This window comes from Perca flavescens, chromosome 22 (genome assembly GCF_004354835.1).
Source record: "Perca flavescens isolate YP-PL-M2 chromosome 22, PFLA_1.0, whole genome shotgun sequence".
NCBI classification, from domain to species: domain Eukaryota; kingdom Metazoa; phylum Chordata; class Actinopteri; order Perciformes; family Percidae; genus Perca; species Perca flavescens.
In genome coordinates, this window is record NC_041352.1 from 8,923,068 (window position 1) to 8,945,320 (window position 22,253).

A 22,253-nucleotide genomic window follows, 5' to 3' on the forward strand; every position below is an offset into this window, starting at 1 on the left:
CTGAAATATAACAATAACCTGCTGGTACAGCACACTTGTGAAGTAAAATGAAAGATGATTGATGGTTCAATGACACTGAATCCGTCAATCAATCTGTGACTATCACTTAGTTAAGGCTATGACATATCTTCAAGTGATGGTGTAATATTGTAATAATAACTAATAAAGTAATGTCGTAATTTTACAAGTAACAAACTTCAAATCCTGTTTTAAATGTTTAAAATGTATGCTGCATTTTTAGAATGAACAATATAAAAGTATAAACAAAATCACACCATTGATATCACGTACACATTACGTATCTTATGATGTATAAAATGACAAATTGTAAGTAACCAGATATCTTAAACAGAAACTAAAAATGTTACAAGAAACAAACTACAAAATAAGTACTTTTGCATTACCCACACTAATAACTGTCATCACATGTCAAATTAAAAGTGAAAGAAGTCAAAATTTGGATTTTAAAAGTAACTACTGTAATAAGGGAGATATTATTTGACTTTCCTGTAAAGCCAACTATGTAGGTATCTCTCTCTCCTCTGAACCTCAAATGGATTTAAACTTCATTAAACGTCCAGAGAGTGTTATCAAATCTAATAACATGCTAAGTGGATTCTCCAACCACCGTTTGACAGTTTTGGTCACAAACAATTAACGTCAGAAGAGACCCGAGTGTTTGGAACAACAAATGGCTACGTAGCTCTTTAAGGGCTGTGAAGATGCTGCCAAGTGAATTAGAGCGGTGTGTGAGAGAGCTGGGAAGGATGACAGATAAGGAAACGGAACAGGCGGCGAGTAGTGGTGGGAGAAATCAGCAGAGCCAGGGACAGCAGCTTGTTGCAGGTTGAAACAAAAACTATTAACGACAAAAGGAGCATGATTGATCAGCGGCGTGACGGCGTCAGATCACACAGACTGCTTTACTGACTTAAATTTGCCAGATTTCTCTAAGCTTCTTAAATGTAATGAATTAGTGCTTCTCTCTGTTTTATATGATAGTAAACTAAATATCTTGTTGGTCACACAAATTAATCAATCTGAAGACTTCATCTTGGGTTCTGGGAACTTTTCAGAATCTTTTGATTTAGATTTTAAAGCAAAATCAGGGAATTAACCAACAGATTTCGAGAATGAAAGGAACCATTATTTGCACATGTAGCCATGCACTAATACATATACGAGAAACTTAAAGCTACCCAAAAAATTATATTGTTTGATTACAAAAGTAATAGTCTATATCTGAGTGCCTCGTTGCTGCTAAAAATTGTGCCAATAAACCAGAGCACATTTTTCTCCCATCCCGGAATGCTGTGTGGACTAGCCAGACCCTCTTTCGCAGCGCTGTGGAGGAAGGTCTGGCAATGTGGGACTACAAAAGTACTTCAGTGTGCAAGAGATACAAACAATAGCGCTAATAGTGGCCAATAACTCCAAAGGTGCCTTTTAATGACCGCATGTCAACAGCTGCCCAGTTTGTAATTTGGCTCCTGTCTCACTAAAATTAACTTCAAGGCCTTTACACACCAGCGACGTGCTCACCACAAAACTATTCACATTGGCAGGTAAACAGTTACGCAGTGTATATGTCTAGGGCTTTTATTGTGAAGGGTAAGAATGGAAAGAGGGAATTGAAAGTTTGCTGTTACATTTGTTATTTTAGAGAAACATGTCTTTTAAACCTTTGTCAGTAGTTTTTACCATGTCCAGATTTTATACATTTATACATAATTGCATAAAGTGCTGTAGTGGTGGAGTGTTTCTATTCTTAGTGTCTCTTCAGATCTACTCACTGTTGCCACCCGACCGGTTGAGGCGGTGCATTGCAGCGTTCTCCGGTTCCTGGTAAGGAAACTTCAATGTGGTGTCCAGACTCCTAAAACCTTCTCTTAAGGAGTGGTGCTTGTAGTACTCAATCAGCTCCTGGACACACACACACACACACACACACACACACACACACACACACACACAAATAAGTAAGTAAACTAATAGATATGCAGCCATTTGCATTTGTTTTGACTGAAGTCATACTTCATTTCATATTTTATTAAAAATCAGTATGTAAAACCAGATAAATTACCCATGTTTTTTTTTTTATAGCTCTTATGACAGAAACATCTGTAGCATTTACATATCTGTCAAATCATGACGAGTCTGCTGTAAAACTGAATCTTATTATTGCCACAGTACCTGCTTTTGAACAGATGTAAGTGTGAAATAGCAACAAAAAAGAGGACATAAAACTACGCAAAAGAAATTATGTGGTGCATTATAATATGTTATTAAAGCTGACTATGAGTTTGACTTAGGTAACATACACCAAATTGGACAGAACTATTGATGAGGTTTGACTGACTCAAACTTGTTAACAAAATATAGTTTTTTTAAATATAACACTCAAACATCTGTAATTAGCAAATCTTCGACACAGAAAGTACAGCGCTGCCATGAAGAAAACTGGTGATCCTTTCCAATATGCACTGGACTTATCAATAATGCTGGAGCCCTCAGGCCAGTATAAACGTGCTTCTAATCATGGCTATTTTTGTGCACACTGCTAAAATGAAGTTCAGGTTTTGACAATTCATTAAGCGAATATGATGATTTATTTATGAATTGCAGTGGCGGTATTATAAAAAAGAAAAGAGAGGCTACAAAGACTCACAAATATGCTCCTGAACTTCTTGTTCTCTGCGATGTAAAAGCAGTCCTCCTTGGTCAGGATCTTTATGTGCTTCACGTCGTTGTTGTACCTGTGGGTCATTGAATAAGTTATGAGTCTAATTTCAGTCTCTGATCACCGCCATCGATCGGTGGCCGGCCCCCTGGCCCCTGTGGAGAGCACGGCCATTGCTGTAATGCATAGGGTCCCAAAGGTTTGTGACATCTGAATGATGGGTGGCCAGGAGAAAATGTGCACACATACAGTACTTGTGTTGGCATTAACAGGGTGGCTGATGGGACTCTGAGGCTGGAGGAGTAAAAGCTGCAGTTAGGGTGTGCAGTAACCTAGGATGTTGGTCATCCTCAGTGATGCTTTTTTTCAGTGATTATTCAATCAGTCAGCTGGTTCTTGTCCTATATTTTTATGTAACTATTGCATGGAATTATTCTGACAGCTGTTGCTTTTAGCCCTTTCAGTCTTAGTGTACCTGGTTTGGGGTAGTGTCTTCTTTGATGTTTTGCCATGAGGGGGTATCAAAGTTGGAGATATTAAAATTCTACACATAGCGGTTTCAATCTATAATCGTTAAACTCTGTTATGGTATCTGTGAAAAGGCTTCCTTTCTCCTTTTTCACTGGGCCCTGTTCCCAAAATTAATACTGTTTGGTGTCTACTTAATCCTTAATTTCAGTGTAATGTTGTAGGTTATTGTTTTAGTTTATTTGTTACTTTATTATATGACACAGCCCTGTTCGGCAGGTTTTATGGGTTCATAGTGTTTTGCTATGGTTCTGCCTGTGATGTGGGGGGGTGGATCAGCTGCTCACCAGCTTAATCAGGGAGAGTGCATGCAGGTTTGCCTCATTATGTCCTTTCTGTAGGGAGGGGCTGGGCAATCCTAAAGTGAAGAACAATAGGTACGATAGTTCTGCAGTAAATGACATTTTTATAATATTTGGGGTGCCTATTGTTGTGGGTGCACATATGTATAAATAGTCATGTCAGCAGTAAGTGATCTATCTAATTGCAATGAGGTTTTGAGAAACTAAGTGTTAATGTTGCTTGCTCAGGTTAGCTCACCTTATAATCACCTGTGCAGGTGGTAGGGTCCAATTAGGGGAGGCTGAGTTAAAAGGGCTTCAGGAGAAGAAAGAAGATAATTGGCAGCTTGCTGTGAGGTTGCCATTTTGTTAGTTTGCTATTATTTTTGCCTCAGTTTAATGTTTTTGTATTTTGGGTTTGAGTATGTTTTGGGGTTGGTTTGGTAATAAATAAACAATTTGTGCACTTTAAAAGCCTCCTCTCCAGTCTTCAATCGTGACAGTATCAACTGCTTTTTTTAAAAGAGGTTTTCACAAATGAACCAGCGGAGAACGTAATCAAACTTATGTGCATAAATAAATAAAACAAAATAAAGAGACCTGATCCAAAAAGGGACTTGACGACACTTGGGCTCAATTCAAAAAATTATGATTGACCCAAATGGATAGAGAACAAACACAGCTGGTCGAAAAGAACAGCCAGCAGCCGCTTAGCTTAGTTTAGCAAAATGGCTGGAAAATCAGTCTACCAGCACGTTTAAAGCTCAGTTATTAGCAAGTATCTTCTTTGTTTGAACCATCTAAAAGCAAAATTGCAAATTTTTTACACTTTATGAAATAAATCTGTGAAATAGTTTTATCTTTGGACAAAGTGAAGCTAGCTCTTTTCTCCTGTTTCCATTCTTTGTGCAAAGCTAAGCTAACTGTCTCCTGGCTTTGTATTTAGTGAACAGTCATGAGAGCGTATTTTACTAAACAGTTCTTGAACTAAACAAAACACAACAAACAATTTGAAAAGTAACATGCAATAGCTAATAATAGTTGTCAATCTAAAACTTGTTCTCAATGTTAAAAGTAGACTTGTAATGACATTAAAATATTTAATTTCAAGCTTTTTGAATGTACACATTGTAAGGCTTTTTTTATTTAAAGAGCCAGATATAATCTCTACTGTGTGCACCCTAAGGTTCCGATACATGCTTTGTTATTTTCTCATTACCAAGATTACCATGGCAGTGTGGTTCTAATTATAAACTACTGAGATTGTTTTTGTGGGTTTTGAGGTTAAACCTTAATGAATACTGCTACGTGTGGTTTAACTGAGACCCTGCTCCATGGTTAGCCTCTGGTTTGGTCACACATCACTGGGGTTAACCACAGTCTCAAAGCACATCATCCTGCAAGGGAACTATAAGTCTGTCCGTCAAATGGTGTTGTATAGCCGGGAGTTACAGCTGGTCAATACTGTGGTTTGGCTAAAGGCATCTGATAAATCTAGCAGACAGAGCAGCCGCAGACAGACAGAAAAACTGTCAAGGTAAAGAGAAATTATAACATATGATGATTGTTGATAGCCAGACCCAAGACAAGTCCATAATTAATTATTACTCAATAAATGGCAACAATTCTAAATGTCTATTTATTTTTTTATTTTTTTTGGATCATTAAACACAGATATAACATTTAAAGAACACCCCTATTTAGAGTACAAATTCTGTATAATTTTGAGTCATGAAAATGTTTAATTTAAATCAATTACATTTCTAGCTGTAATCAGAGGTGGTGTTGACACTGACACTTTCAGTATATGAGGTTCTTGAATGCCTTGGTAGGACTGTCAGACTTACTTAATACTGATGGCGTACTCGGTGTACTCTCTGCTGCGGTGGCGGACCAGGTAGGTGCTGTTGACTCGGTTGACGAGTTCTGCCTCTGCCTGGAGCCTCTCCATGGGCCCCGCAAACCTACAACACAACAGCCAAGAAGAAAAGAAGCTGTTGATTACAGTGTATTTTTTTTCACAATCTTTTTGGTGGCTGTTTAATTTGCTTACACTTCTGGGTCAAGGCTGCATAGTGCATAATTGCTTTGTGAAATGTGATTGTGAAATAAAAGTGACGTATTACTTATGAGCATTTAGCTGGTTTTTGTGATCTGATCTTCTGTTCATGTAGAATGAATTGACATCTGTACTTGCTGTGTTTTGCTCTATCCAATAAAACTGATGTTTTTTTCAGCATGAGTAAAGACTTCTCTGTGAATACATTCAAACAGCTGTTTTGTGAACATACCATGCTTGAGAGGAGTAATCGACGGGCTTCGGGACCTGGAACAAAGAGCAAAAGTGTTTTGAAATTTTTTTTTTGTTATTTTTATAAAGCTTGCACTCATCCAACCACTACAATACACCACTACAGTAAAAAGTGCTCGGCTCTAGTTCCTCAGTGACTGTTTTCAAGCTGATGTTTTACCCTTTAATAAACCAGCTGCTTTTACAGAGTACAGCCCCAATTAAAACAACCAAATGCTCTTCTTATCTTTACACCAGTGTAGACATGGCGATAATTGTTTGTTATCCACGGGACGGCTCATATTCCTGGAGTGGCAGGACATAGTGTGAATTTTATTTCATCAAATGGAACATGACAATCCCGTGGTGGGGAGATTCACACAAGGAAGGAACAAAAACAAGCAATTGATACACGGTTAAGTCAGTGAAAACAATACACACTAGTATTCCTCCCTCTCAGTAGTTTGCACAATATAAATTATTGCATGGTCTGTATATTCTCTAACCCTAACCCTAACCATATGCTATATGGCCCTATGCGCAAGTCGGCACAATGTGGATGAGTGTGTGTGCTCCTTATAAGACTTTTTTTTTTTTTTCTTTGTTTCTTATTGATAAAGTGAACTAGACAGTAAACCACTTTTATCTCATCAGACAACACATGTTCCTTGTGCTCAGAACATAAAAAAACACTGGGCTTTTTTTTCTTCTCATGCCAGGTAAAATACCCTACAACCCCTCACAAATCCCCAACCATCCTCACGTCACTAGACTGCTAGTAAATACATGTAGTCCAACACAAGCTGCTACAAAAGGCCCTCATGTAGCAAAGGAATACAAGGAAAGGCTGCTTACACATGGGCAAGGCTTCACAGCGTTGCTTGGAAAGAAGCCAACCTCTTTCGTCGTCAGGATTTTGCCCTGAAACCACAGAGAGATAATTGCGTTATGTACATGTGGCTGACTTTGTCTCCATTATTCAAAAACAATTAGCTTGCAACACAGAGCAGTGTAAATGTACAGCCCTAGATAACTATTGTTGAAATAATAGCTTGCAGGAAGAGGGAAAGAGGAAGAGTTTCTTGTTCCTCCTATGGTGATGGCTCTTGATTAAGCTCAGTACCTTGATTTATCAACACTGGGGAGACTTTGTTGGTATTAATAGGGAGGCCTTAGGGCAGTTATCTTCTTCTGACTGACTCAGGCGCTGTCGGTTGACGATGCTGTTTTTGTTCTGTGCACTGACAAAATATTTGGGCCAATAATCCAATCATAGAGTCCAGAAAAGAAATGAAGGCTCAAAATTATTCAGATTAAGAGTTTTGTGCAGATACTGCTGTTACAGTGAGCAAGAGTAAATGCGTTATCGTTAATAATACATTGTCCTATTGAGCTTAATCCCCTACAATATATTTTAGGCCTACACGCTGCCTGAACTAAAAAGATACAAAAGAATAATAAAGACAAATATTCTATGGTATTGTGCACGCTCATCAATTCTACAGTGTTGGCTCGACGATGTCAAACCATAAATTCTAGTGTTTTCGGTTTAACGATTAGCCCTGTTAAACTGGATGTATTATGAGACACCAGTCAGCCTTGCTGCCAATTTGTGAATTGTAATGCATTTTAATTTACATTTACAATTACAACTCTTCCACAGCCTAGAAAAGCTATTTTTATTTACATTACATCATCCTAATGTAGTTTAAAGGCCGCAATGAGGGCTTATGTTTTGCATGTTGACTTTATATGTAGCCAATTGGAATTAAGTACGAGGCTTTTTTTTCCAAATATGGAGAGAAATGTTAATGTATTACATAAAAAATTTGATTTTGAAGTTTAAGGGATTCTCTGGGTTAAATGGAGCTGGGGGGGTTCCGAGAACTCCCATATTTTATACACTGAAAACAAGTGTTATATCACAGGGAATAGTAAATGAGGAATTGAGGTGTTTTATAGACACAGCCGTAATCTGAGAGGCACAAGTAGCACACGACCAGCTAAACCCATTGTGATGGTTTTGTGGCCGTCGCCTGTCACATGGCTGCTAACTCAGGACATTTTATTTTATCAGTCCTTGTGGAAAGCCTTGCTTTCTGCTGCATCCTTGCTAACAGTGTGAGAATGAGTATAGCTAACACTGACAGAGTAAACAGATGGTTGCTGTTGAACGAAATGAAATTACTGTGATCGATTCAATTTTTCCACGCATCCCCCAGAACAGAAATGATTATGGTCTGCTGGCTACAAAGGCGATGGATATTGAATGTTTGCTGACTATGGGGCTCTAGCTGCCTCCAGTTCAGCTTTTACACCGAGATAATTTAATTCTTTATCTATTTTATCTGTTTTGTATTAAGTACTATAAGATTCATTGGTTTCCTCATTACATGTCTGTTTATAATACAATTGTACAGTAATTCATGTCAATGCAATGCCTTTTTCAGACCTCTGGTAAAATCTCATTATAATTATGATGATGATTCAGCCTCTAAAACACACACACTGTAAGTGACTACTACACAACAATGCATCAGATTTAAAAAAAAAAAAGCTTTTCTCCGCCAGTGAAGTTTTAATCACGTGTTGTCACATTACAGTAATTGTTGTATAAAACAAACTGTGTGGGGGAGTTTAACTTCCTTATAAGAATGGCTCTGCTGTGTGTGTATACATGTTACTAAGAATGGGATTTTCCCATGAAGCTTGTTAGCAAGACAGTCCAAATTACCTGCGCTATTTTTAGCCAGAAATACAACTGGAATGCTATTTTGACAAGGCACAGTCACAGGTATAACATTTCCAACTTACAGTAGGACGTCTGCATAAACATATTTTTAACTGATGAGGAAGTTGATACACACGACATTAGTGCAAAATCCATTTATTAAAAAGTGAACCATGCTGACTAAACCAGATCTGACCTATAATAGGAAGGCAGAACTGACCAACCGATACATCACTCGAACCCTATTACAGAATATAAGGTCAGTGTGAGGGTTAGATGGTCTGACAAGTGGAGGAAAGGAGAGATTTAAATACAGTAGGTCTTTTTTTAGTGTTGTGAAAGATGTGATTACAGATAGTGTGAGGTCTGACCTGCCACCAGGGGCTGTGCAGGTCGGCACAGATTAATTCAATGATGTCGCCTGTCTGGATGCTCAGTGCTGGACCAGACGCAGGGCTAGGCACACCAAAGTAGCTCCTGATTACCAGCATCTTGGGCAGACCTGCGAAAGGGATAGGATACAGACAGTTAATTCCTGCATACTGTTTGGGCTTCAAACAAATCTGCCTTGTCAATATTCACTGTACCTAAAACATTGTTTTCAACAAAAACATGTTTCTATTTAAAAAATAGACGTTAACTAAATAAAGCATTTGTCCCTATTTACTTTATTGTATAATACATAATAATGAATTACATGTTCTTAAAGTAAGAAGTGGTGGTGATGGGTTTATATGGATCAATTACTTGTTTTTTATGTTTGTATTTGTCTACTATATATGTAATGATTACATTTTTTTCCATGGACCATGGGTTTGAAATAAAGTGAATTTAATTGTCTCTATTAATTCACATTCAACATGTGAATCATTGATGTATTGTGACGATTTAACCAAACTTTTAAAATGTAGATTTAAGCAGCTTATGAGTTGAGGAGGACGAATATAATAACTCTTAGACTTCTTTGGCTCAATTTCTTCAGTCATGAATGTCTGGCTGGAAACGAGACTGTCTCTATCTGTGTGAATATGTCAGCATGTACTGTACTGTACTGTATGACCTCAGGTCTAAAAGGGCATGTTTGCCATTCTAAATGTGCGTCTTTGCTCTACTAAACTATTCGTGGCCCTGTTATAGGTGGTAATAAGAGGGAGTATACTGTTCATGTATACACACACACACACAAACACACCCATTGTCTGCAGTGTACAGACTTTGCAATACATTTGGACCCATTATCATATTACGGATAAGCAACAGTGCACTCTGGTGCGTGGCAGGTTATCAGGCTCGATAAGATAAGATAAGAGATAAGCAGGAGTGAGTTTCCGTGGGGACGCTGTTTACTGCTGCACGATGGATTCTGGCCTCCTGGGGGGAATTCATTTGGAAATTTCAATTAAAGTCAACTTCTGTTTGTTTTTTCATTATTGAGATTGAATAAAAAAAAACTAGTCCTGATCACATTTACAATAAAGAATTAATGGTTTTTCAGTACACTATGCTTGGTAATGATATTGTCTTTGGAGACGCTGTCGCCATTTCCCATCCTTTTAATGGGCTACATTTAAGCTCATAGTTGAAATATGAACTTTTCCTAACCTGCAACATTTACCAGTGCAAAGACGAATTGAAGCATATTCCTCCACAGCTAATATATTACACAGTATTACAGGTTTGCACTGGCACTTGAAGAGGTGCATTTTAATCAGGCTGAATGTCTTTGTTGGAATGACCTCAGTCAGCGCTATTTGATTTTGCACAATGGCCAACGTTGATCCCATTATTCACCAAGAAATCACTGAAATTGAATTCTAACACGTCTGTTATGAAGCACCCACCCATGGCAAAGAAATCCCAAGTCCATATCTCATTGTTTGGCGATAGTGTTGTGCAGAGATACAATATGAGAAAAGGGAATTCGCATGAGAGCCTGAAGAAAAGGGTAAAGGCTTAAGGCAAATAATAGAGACGTCAACAACATTGTATTGAAAGGTAAAACATCTATATCTGGCTTGCTTCTCTTTCAGGGACTGTTCCAGCACTGTAGCACTGAGGCTGGCAGCCTGACATGTGCCAGCCTGCCTGAATAGGACTTCTAAAGACACAGGGCCATGGAGAATTGAGTCTTGGGGGCATGAATTGCATTCCTATCCACACAAGGACAAGCCAAGTGTTAGTGCACCTTTGAAAACAGACAAAGAGAGCGGCGTCGGAATATTATGAAACGCCAAAGGCTGGGGCAATCAAATGCCTATTGATTTTAATGCGTCTTCAGTCAGAAATGATTTTCTGCAGCATAATAGATGGAGGGGTGGAAAAATGAGTGTTGAAGCCAGGTTTATGAGCGATTAAAGGCCCTCGGTGTGGTGTAGGCACACACACACACACACACACACACACACACACACACACACACACACACACACACACACACACACGATGCAAAGGTTTTGCTGCATGTTATTCATATTCTATTGGAGAAAGATTGAGAGACAGAAAGCCACAGGAGGAGGGAGGCAGAAATACGATGGCTATATCTCCTGCATTTACTGTAAACACCCAGTCGCGTTCTTTTTTATGCATTATATTTTTGTTTTATTCAACTGTAATGTTTACAAGCCTTTCATTGTCATAGATGGAGTCTCGGCTGCAATGATAAAACCAGTTAATAGCTGCAAGGTGTGGCCTTTTCTCTGACTTAGCCAGGTTACATCTGATACCAGGGCACACAATTATGACACCATGCCAGTAGCAATTCATGCAGGCCCAATTGCCAATCCAGACAATCAACTTGATAGAGGGAAGTATTTTATTTTTCCTGGTTTATTGAGGTTGTTATACCATATGTGTGTGTGTGTGTGTGGGGGGGGGTTGAAATGAAAAGAAAAACAGAAGTAAAATGAATTAGTTGTGAGAACAGACTAAACAGAATCCATACACCACTATAACAAGAGAAGGATTTGATACTAATCTTAATGTAACATATAGGTGTATCCCTAAAACAAAATGTATATTAATAGATTTTTCTACCCATGTGAGAAGAAGGATACAGAGTACTAGAAATTGAATATCTTTGTGTTTTGGACTATTGTTCAGACAAAATTAAGCAATGTAAAGAAGTCACATGTGGCTCTTTGAACTTGGGAGGAGCATTTTTCGCTATCTTCTAACTTCTAATTTTTTAGACTTAACCATTATTTGCAAAAATAATCATCGGGTTAATCAGGAATGAATATAATATCTCACCATCTGAACTCACATTAGAAATACACAGATATACAGGAAACTCAGAGTTGCTGCTATGAAACAGATAACTAGTAACTGGTTAAAACCTACACCACCTTTATGGAACTGGAAGTCTTATGTAAACAGCATTCAATCAAGATCAAGAATAATACTGTTTCAAACAGTGGAATAAATGGATTAAATATGAGGATTATAATTAAACAATACTGGAAGATTCAGCCACTAAAGACACATAGAAACTGTAGGTATGTACACATATGTACGTATATATGTGTGTATGTATACATGTGTATATATACTGTATATGTGTATATGTATGGGCACCATCACACTAGCCTACTTTATTTCTTTTTCTCAATCTATCCCTTCTTTTTTTCTTTTCTTTTTTATCTCTACTATTTTTTATTTGTCCTCATTAAATATACTAACACGTAGAATTGCATCATATGCAAGCAGATGTAAATTTACGTTCTTAACATTCTTTACTCCTGCACTCTTGTAATAAATAAAAAATAAAAAGTTAAATATCTTAAAGTAAAATCATTACAATTATAACATGAAGCCAATTATATAGTTGGGTTAAATGAGAACCATCTAGAAAGAATGTGGCAAAAAATACCTTTTCAGTCATTTTAAAAATGTATTTTTTCTAAAAGCTGATATCAGCGCATGCTTGCAGCATGCTGATATCCAGTATTAACGCATGGATTGCATTCTAAAATCTGGTAATTTGTCTCAGTAGCGGCTGCCTCTATGCATATAAACACTGCCAGTGAGAAAAGAGAGGTGTGTGTATGTGTGTGTGTGTGTGTGTGTGTGTGTGTGTGTGTGAGGTGAGAGGATGTCTGCTGTTGTGTTGTGCTCTTAATTCCTCACCTGGATCTTTATCTTTACCCTGAAAAAATACACACAGAGAATTACACACTGAAAAGGCACATGTATGATCACAGATATACACATGCACATTTAAACACAAATGTTTGGATCTTTTTTCTCCATTGATCACTAGTTCATTCATCAATTTCTCCATCACAAGCACACACAAATCACTGCCACGGTGAAACATCTCAAGTAGCGCTGGCGATATAGAGAAAATCAAATATCATGATATTCTTGACCAAATACCTAGATGTCGATATTGCGACGATATTGTATGGTTGACTATTGGTGCTTTAACAAAAATGTTTTTTACACAATAAGATTTTTGATAAATAATTTAATGATTTAGTAAATACTAGAACAGCTAGAACAGTCTGGTAAATTCAGAAAATTACGTCACTTCAATGTAATGCAGCCTGTAAAACCAGGAAAAGACACCAATTACCATATTACGATATCCAAAATCTAAGATGACATCTAGTCTAATATTGCAATATCAATATAACATTGATATATTGCCCAGACCTAATCTCAAGTCATCCAAAGTCAGTGCAACCTGCCTCCCCTTCTACTACCTTATAACCTACTAAATCAATAATAAGCTACACACACAGAATTCAGATTTTAACCCAGCCTGCCATCTAACCTACAGTATACAGGCCAACTGCAGCAGGCCTGGCCTGGACGACACTTCATAACATATTAAAACCCATATCGCATTCACTGACGCTACAGGCAAGCTACTGTGTGCCCCGCTGCAGCATATATATTTCAAAGTTGAAGAAAGTTTAAACTGATGTGATTTTGTATGGGCAAATACAGATATTTTTAGCAGTTCATGACATTTTGTTTGATTTTGGGTTTCTGGAAAAAAAAAAAAAATTGGAAAACTGCATGAAGCCAATGGTGGCGTTCTGAAGTATTTCCATACAACATACACTAGTAGTACTACTGCTTCTATCAATAATAACAACAATACAACACACTGTATTCATGCATACTTTTTGTGTACATTGCAACAGAGCAGTTAGTCGAAAGGTTTCTGCTAAAAAAAGTTTGAATGTTGCATTTTGAGTTTGTGTTGAGCACTTTATCTGCACAAAAACACTTCTTATTAGTAACTATACAGTACCTGACACCAGAAATAAACTCAGAGCAACAGGGACACTTTCAATTCAAGTCAATTTCACCCCAGTTTTGTGTTTTTTTTTTGCTGATGAGATACACATCTTACCTGCACAGTGCAGTTGTAGCTACAGTTTTTGGCATAATTATAGTTTAATTTCCTGCTTAGGGACACTTTTGATCATTGTAGCAGTAAAGCCAACAGGAGTTTCTGAAACAGCAGAGACATCTCTGGGTAAATCTGCAAAAACATTCTCGTTTCTGGTGTCAGGAAGGCTGCAGTAAGTAAAGTCAATTGGAGTCTCCTTGGCAAATAGCTGCAGGAGAGAGCAGTCTTCAAAGTGCAGCAAAGCTTTGGAGAGGAGGCGAACCGCAGACATAGCGAGACAGTATACGCATCAACATGGACATACAGACACACACACACACACACACACACACACACACACACACATACAGCAGCAGCAGCAGCAGCTCACCTGACTTCTGACGGAGCCGGGATCTGAAAGAAGTTTGAGAACAGGCATAGTGAATGACAGGTTAGCGGGTGCACGCAAACACTTGCACACACTCGTCGGTACAAGGCAACACTCCCTCATTAGTGGAGAAAGCCGACACTCGTGTCTGACCGTGGTTCGCTTTGTTTTGCTGTGCTGCCACTACCTGACAGCCAGGGGTAGAGGAGGTAACGAGGCGTGGGGGGGGGCAAACCTGAGGTTTTTGCTCCACCAGTTTCTTTCATTGGCTCCCTGAGGGACGGGTTACACCCCCTAGACACACACCAACACACACCTTTGCACACACAAGTACTCCTGTACCTGTACAAACAGAGCAATTGCATAAGCATACACATACCTTCACAGTCACAAACGGGCCAGGTGGCCGAAAGCCACTAATATATACCTGCCACTAATATAACACTATATATACTATATACCTGTGCACACACACACACACACACACACACACACACACGCACACATGCACACACACACACACACACACACACACACCTCAGCAGGCCTGTTGTTCCTCAAGTGAACCTTCACCTGTTACGCAAACACCTGGCGAGGCAGCTGATAACAGAGACAAATTCAGGAAAACAATGGCTTATCTAGTATAACCCTATACTGTGATGCTGTGATTGTGTGTTTGTGCAGCCCTGCTTGTGTATTGACAATATCTCTACATGCAGACATTGTGGTGGCTTTCTGACCATTAGAGTGAATAAAGTTCCATGTTGTCAAATGGACGTCAGCAAAAAGTGATGCCTCCCATTACTGTTTTTTTATAGCCTACATCTACTAGTTTTAGATTTCTTAAAATACTTTTTCTAGTAGGTTCAAAAGTATTAGTCCTGTCCCTGCACATTTTCCTGTACTGTACCAGCAGAGAGTGGATACTGTGTGGAGTAATAAGAGGGGGAATTCAAACCGACACCCCAGTCTTCACCCACTCTCGCCGCCGGTGTCACCCAAATCTACTCAGGTACACACTGTGCCCGGGTGGGCCTGGCAGTGGTGTTATTGCCTCTGCGACCTGATGGCACCATGACAGATGGCCGGTCCAACAGGAGCTGGCAGCTTGCCACGAGGAATACAGATAAACACGCACAATTGTGACACGCAGTGTTGCAGGTTGTAACAGTAAAACCTGCACACTCGCTTGCTTTACAAAAAAAAAAAAAAAAAAAACATTGTGCAGAGTTTTGGTGCCATGAGAACACAAGCATGCACTTTCAAGACCTAGAGAACTTCCACAAACAAAAAGTATGAATTTAGTTTTTTCTTTACGCTCTTTCTCTTTCTTTCTCTCTGTCTCTCTCGTTCTCTCTCTCTTACACACACACACACACACACACACACACACACACACACACGCACACACACAAAGGACATGCTAAGCTAGTTTCTGAAGGCTTTCTTTTTATTCCACGTGTCTGAAGTATTCCCACCATTTCTCTCGGAGCTGTCAGTGCTCCTGCTCAGGGAGCTGAGTGACAGATGCACAATAGGGGCATAATAAAAAAAGTCAGGAGTTTCATAAAACTCTTCAGTAAAACTACTATTAAGCTTAAGGGATGGGTACAATGATACACAGTGACATTGCCTTTAAGGTGCTCGGAAGTGTCAGAACCACCCAGAGAAGTGGGGGAGCTTTGAATAGCTGAATGAATTTCTGCAATACGGATCGAATACTTGGATAACCTTGGTTGGTAAAAAATAAGGACACTTATAAAGTTGTTATTTATTTAGAGTCCCACAATTCCACAACTCAACAAAGTCACAGTGAAAGAAATCTCCCTCATACCCATAATTAGTCACAAGACTATCATACATCATGTTTAATATTTGTCATCTGTCATTATGTTCATACTGCTACAGTATAAAAGTGCAGTTGTGTTCATACGATTACATTTAATGTGTCCCTTGTCACTTTGTTCAGTGACAAATTGTTAACTGCAGAATTATTGCAGACTAGATGTGCCTGATATGAGTGTGTGCAATAAAGTGAGATACTTTACTTTTATTTGTACAAAGCAGTAGTGTGTTACCTGTTTTTCCACAGCTGCCAAAGCGGCCCAGGCATTCTTTATGGGCGCCTAAACCACACTTGGAGCACAGGTAGCCCTGGTTAAAGATACCCCTGCAGACAGATGAACAAGACAAGGCATGGATTGCTTGATAGTATACACACAGTAGTAGCAGTATATTAATGCAAAGAATAGCTAAATTACTGTTATGCTTATAGGAAAGTGAGCATCCAAGCTGCAGTCAAAAAATGTAATATTATGTAGAAATGGCTGTGACATTTTCTAACATTTTAAGAAGGGCCAAAAGTTTGGAAACCTACACCTGGATTTTTAGCCAACCTAGCGTCGTGGCTCTATGGTTGGTTTAGACTGAAATATCTCTACCACTATTGAATGGATAGCCATGAGATGACAATCATGGTTCCCAAGATGGTGAATCCTAATGACTTTGGCGATCCCCTGATTTCCTCTTGTGTCACTAAGAGGTTAAAGGTCCCATGGCATGAAACTGTCACTTTATGACTTTTTTTTTTTTTTTTACATTAATATGCGTTCCCCCAGCCTGCCTATGGTCCCCCAGTGGCTAGAAATGGTGATAGGTGTAAACCGAGGCCTGGGTATCCTGCTCTGCCTTTGAGAAAATGAAAGCTCAGATGGGCCGATCTGGAATCTTGCTCCTTATGATGTCATAAGGAGCAAGGCTACCTCCTCTTTCTCTGCTTTGCCCGCCCAGAGAATTTGGTCCACCCATGAGAGAGAGACATCATGGCTTTCAAACGAGCAAAGTGGCAGTTGGTCAAGGCCACACCACCACCCTCCACCTTGCCCCCCCCCTCACCCCTTTATTGATTCCCAATGTATGTTCCAAATATATAACACTATTTATTATATACAAGTAAATATTGTTCCTTTTTTCATAAAATTGAACAGTCAATATTTAAGTTGGTTTAGTCAGCACAGTCGGCAAACGTTTATCCATGACTTTAAGCTACTTATGTGAACTTTTAGTTCTGTAGGCTACTTTTAGCTAACCGATTAAGCCGCTTATCCAATACTTCATGCTAACTATTTAAACTATTTACCCATTACTTTAAGCTAACTATTTAAACCATTTATCCATCACCTTTAGCTAACTATTTAAACCGTTTATCCATTCCTTTTAGCTAAGTATTTAAAACATTTTCCCATTACTTTAAGCTAATTATTTTAACTGTTTAGTCCATACTATATTCTACTGTTTACATTTATACATTTTAGCTACCTGTTTGAACTTATGTTTGCTTGCTAACTGTTTTTACAAACTCATCACTCATTATATAACTTTAACATGTAGTGTTCAGATGTTACAGCTGACTTAATATGCATATATATTCTTTAAATTAATAATCATAAAAACTAATAATTTTTTTCAAATTAGTATACTCTACAATCTTACCCCCTGGCAACAGCAGAACTACCCTCTGGGGTACAAGTACCGCATGTTGGGAATCCCTGCCTTAATATTTCATCTAATGCCACCATCAGGTCAAAAATGTAATTTGTCAAAATCTTTTGCTGACCAAAGTAGCCTACCAACTACCTGCTAAACTAATTCTAATTTCAATCAATCTCAGCTGTACATTGTGTTTAGTGCTTATTAGCTAATGTTAGCATGGTAACATGCTAAACTAATATGGGCAACACATCATACCTACTAAACATCAGCATTACAACATTGCTATTTTGAGCATGATTGTATACTGACGTTAGTGCAGGTGTGGCAGGTAGATGGCATACAGCAGGTAATTCTAATAAGTTTCACTTTGAGCTATTCAAGACCAAAAAATCTGCATCAGCTCATATCTAATAACTACTGAAAAGAAAACACTGAAATTCTTGGTGTAAAATGCACATGCACGCACACGCACACACGCACACGCACACACACACACGCACACACACACACGCACACGCACACGCGCACACGCACACACAGAGATTGAAGCAGCAGCAGTGAGTAGTTCTGTTTTTATTTACATAACCATCTCAGAGGCCCTAATTAAAATGACATGAAAGTAAAGGCTGCTTTGCTCTGCTCACCAGCTAATTGTCTGTTTAACCTCTTCACATGCAGGTACACTATTAATAGTTTTTTTGCGCAGTTCATAACTACAGGGTGTGTGTTGCATTGGTGCAGGATGTCAGAGCAGTGAATTTAAATCAATAGGACACCACTCCTTCACAATTTATATGAAATCACATGAAAGGAAAAAGGTTTGCCTAAGATTTCCCTTTCAGATTAACGTAAATATACGTTACTGAACATTCATATGTTCGTAGCATGTTTTCTGATTAATGACACAATACCTCAGCAAGGCCTGTGCTCTTATACTGTATATACGGTATATATCTTATCATAAAACATTAAAAGTACTCTGAGTACCAGTGTAGTACACATGATCTCAGATTTGTCCTGCAGGTTTTATAAAATAATGGCATACACATCTCAAAATCACAGAATAACACTTGACTAATTTGTCGTGATTCATGAAGCAAATTTGATATTTGGTGCCTATTAGATAAGAAGTTACATTTCTATTGTTTCTTTTCAAGTTAATCCAAAGATCTAGCACAATAGTTATAATGAAATAGTCCAAAAGACCAATCATTATTTAAAGAAAGACTTGAGAAATAATCAAGAAAATAATGACACACTATACTTCAGATGCTTCTTGAGACCTGCCCTGCATTATTCTTGTTTTTCTTATATTATATCCTCAGAAAATGTTGGTGAATTCAGCGACCGGCTCTGTATATTCACAGTGTAATAATCTTGTCCCCTTTCCCCATCCATCGCCTTGAAGTGCTGAAGTGTGACACACATTTTGCGTTACGGTCCTCGCTTGGTGAAACCACTCATTCCTTCCCGTTGTGAGAAAGACCGTGAGGCGCAGTCCTCTGGGTGACGATACCATTCAGCAAATTCAAAAGAAACTTTGTGTAACTAAGGCCATGTGCAGAGGAAGAGAGGAGTCAAGGGAAAGTGACGAATAGATTGTTAGGGTACATTGGAGAGGAATAGGAGGAGTGGAGGTCTTTCAAAGGAGTACTGACAGATGTTTGAAGGGAAAAGGTCCACGTCTCGTCCTCAGTCTGTCTGTTTCACGATAGCCTTGAAGAGGGTTTTGTGCTGCTTCCACTGTGTGTGTGTGTGTGTGTGTGTGTGTGTGTGTGTGTGTGTGTGTGTGTGTGTGTGTGTCTGTCAGTCTGTCTGTGTCAGTGTGTGTGAATAAAAATAGGCCTCTTACCTCAGCAGCATGTGGCAAGAGTTGCAGGATGTGATCCTTTCGAAGGTGTGCATATTAAACTCATGGGAGTTGTTAGTGGCGTTCTCAGGACGAATGTTGGATCTAAACAAGACATACATAACAAACATGCGATGTGGATGGGTTACCATGACAGATAGTATTTGATAAAGAATATTCCGAAAAGTTGGTTGTACCATATATGTTTTGTAGGTGAATAAAGCATGATGTACGTGTGATGTGTTTTGATTTTGATGGACTCACACTGGTCTGCACGTCGCTGTGTTTACATTCTCAAAGTTAAAAAAAACTTTTCTGAATATACCATTACTTTTTAGACTGATTTCCTAAAAAACAACTTGCAGGAAGTTGAAGCTTGGTTGAGATCCATGACAGTAAAGCACTGTAACCTTACTATCATTACATGCTAATGCAGTTCAAGTAGGGACTTTTTTCCAAAAAACTCTCTTGTTTATGAAGTAAGGGTCAAAATCAGATCCAGAATACAAACAATTAAATATTTCAGATAGATATAATGCAAATGTGCTTGTTTCTTGCATTCAAAATGCAGTGTCCGCAAAATCGCAAGTTGGAGTGTCCTTGAATGCACCACTGAGGGTTTAATATAGTCTCTGCTCATGTACCTGCCTTACTACATGATGATACAAAACACTTGCATGATTACATGATATCTACTTAGGCTCCCTATATCATATGTAACACTAACAATATTGTACTGCATGTGCTGTTCTGTGCCCCTGAACAGATCTATTATAATTGACAGTACAATAAATGGTGACCACTATTGTAGGTTGTACTTCAAAGAGATGAGCCCAAATGAATGAATGAAAATGAAAAAAATTGTTGCCCGTTTTGTTAGAGTATTCAAACAGCTTTGGTCTTTGATGAAAACATGAATTTCAAAGCAAAAATTAATTCTTTTTTCACTTACAATAGTCAACAAACTTTCCACTGATACGGTTCTTTGAAGTGGAAAGGAGAGAATTGCAAATAGACAGGCAAGGTCTGCTTGAAGTGAACACAGAAGTATTCTTGGCCCCTTGGGACATGGATGAATGTGTGTGTGTGTGTGTGTGTGTGTGTGTGTGTGTGTGTGTGTGTGTGTGTGTGTGTGTGTGTATGAAAGTAAGAGACAGGATTTGCCCAAGTTTGCCTGTAGCACAAATGCCTGTTTGTTTAAAATGTAAGAGGCCTTTCCTTTGTCTTTCAGTGTTATGATTATAGCTACTGTAGACATGATGACATTGTTGCATAAGCGTTTTGCTTAATATGCACGGGTGCTAATTTTGAAACTGAAATAATAAGTCAAACTGAAGGGCTACAACGTGTTCTCTGTAAAATAGGACAAACGTGTCAAAGAAGAAAGAAGACCTTCAGTGGTGTCCTCTCCTCTGTGCTGGGGTCAACCCATAGACTGTATATTATTAGTTATAATGTTACATTGTTATTAATATTAACAGTCTATGGGTCAACCATTATATCCACTTTGTATGGAAGATTGTTTTTAATTATGAATAGCATACCGCTGACAAGAAAGGAGGTCCATTTGTCCCACAAAAATAATCACACTGGAAAAATACTGAATATGTTCCTATGGCATGTGACAAAAAAAAACCTCATAAAACCCCCTGAGCTTCCTTTTTCTTCCAACTTGACTTTGAGAGTATGACTGGCCTCCTCCAGTTCCACTATTTCTTTGTCTGCTGGTGCTTTTAAAGACGTCCGATGCAACTTTGTACAGTCCGCTGAGAGGTAGGACTTTGAAACTCTGAAATACAATATGACTACATTTGCAGTCTTCCTCTGACTTTCAAGGATGGACTGGGGTGCTCACTCACGGCTGTCTAAGCAACAGTTTCCATTTCTTGCTTTCTGTCTGTGGAGCGGTGGCTCTACCTACCCCTTTGTGGCTGCTGAATCTCAGTCAAGCAGCAAACAGTGGGACGTAAAGGCGGCACGTGAGAAAACAACTGGTCACAGATCAGCTATTAAGCATCGCTGTGGGAGCATGTGATTGTCTGGCAACGTCTTTCTATTTTTGCAGCTCGTTAATTCCGCCACAAAAGTGAATCAACCAAAGCCCCTGTTATCTCAGTCTCACGCCACACTTCCTTATCCTAATCCTCTTCTTCACTTCCTGTTAGGACCTGTTGTTTTTTGTTTTTTTTTAGCTTGAACATGTCATTTCACAGATTTTTCTTCTCATTATTCTCCTTTTTTTTTCTCAGGCTCTATTTCTATATTTTCAGTGTAATTGCACCTGCCTGAGAGCTCCACAGCTCGTAACTGATTGTCACTGCTGTCACTGGCAGTTCATCCAGGGATCTGATAACGGGTGTCTCAGCTCTAGCTGAAGAAAAATGCAGGAGGACTGGGAGGATGCTGCTTTTTGTCTCCGGTGTGTGGAACACATCTAAGTTCGCTGATATGGTCCTTTTCTTTTAAATATCTGTCTATTGTCATCCACATCAGATGCAAACGATTGGATGTGGTTTTCCTAATGAAGGAGATACATTTCAAAAAGAATGGATAAAATAGAAGCAGCGGAGGCTGGAATAACCCGAGGGGAATAATAATAATCTCTTAGAATAAAATACTTGATCCTACATTTCCCTGCCGCTTAAAAAGTTGTGTTTTGTTTATTTCAAATAT

The 22,253-nt window shown here is 38.7% G+C and overlaps 1 protein-coding gene across 1 annotated transcript in view; it reads right to left on the bottom strand.

The window, feature by feature from the left end:
• The window catches only part of vav3a (vav 3 guanine nucleotide exchange factor a), a 111,187-nt gene that overhangs the window by 14,240 nt on the left and 74,694 nt on the right, over window positions 1–22,253 (bottom strand). Inside the window, 10 exon segments of the mRNA XM_028569697.1 lie at window positions 1,794–1,923; window positions 2,669–2,756; window positions 5,337–5,453; window positions 5,781–5,815; window positions 6,635–6,700; window positions 8,882–9,012; window positions 12,636–12,654; window positions 14,243–14,265; window positions 16,318–16,409; window positions 19,584–19,685. Coding sequence (XP_028425498.1) covers window positions 1,794–1,923; window positions 2,669–2,756; window positions 5,337–5,453; window positions 5,781–5,815; window positions 6,635–6,700; window positions 8,882–9,012; window positions 12,636–12,654; window positions 14,243–14,265; window positions 16,318–16,409; window positions 19,584–19,685 — 803 coding nt within the window.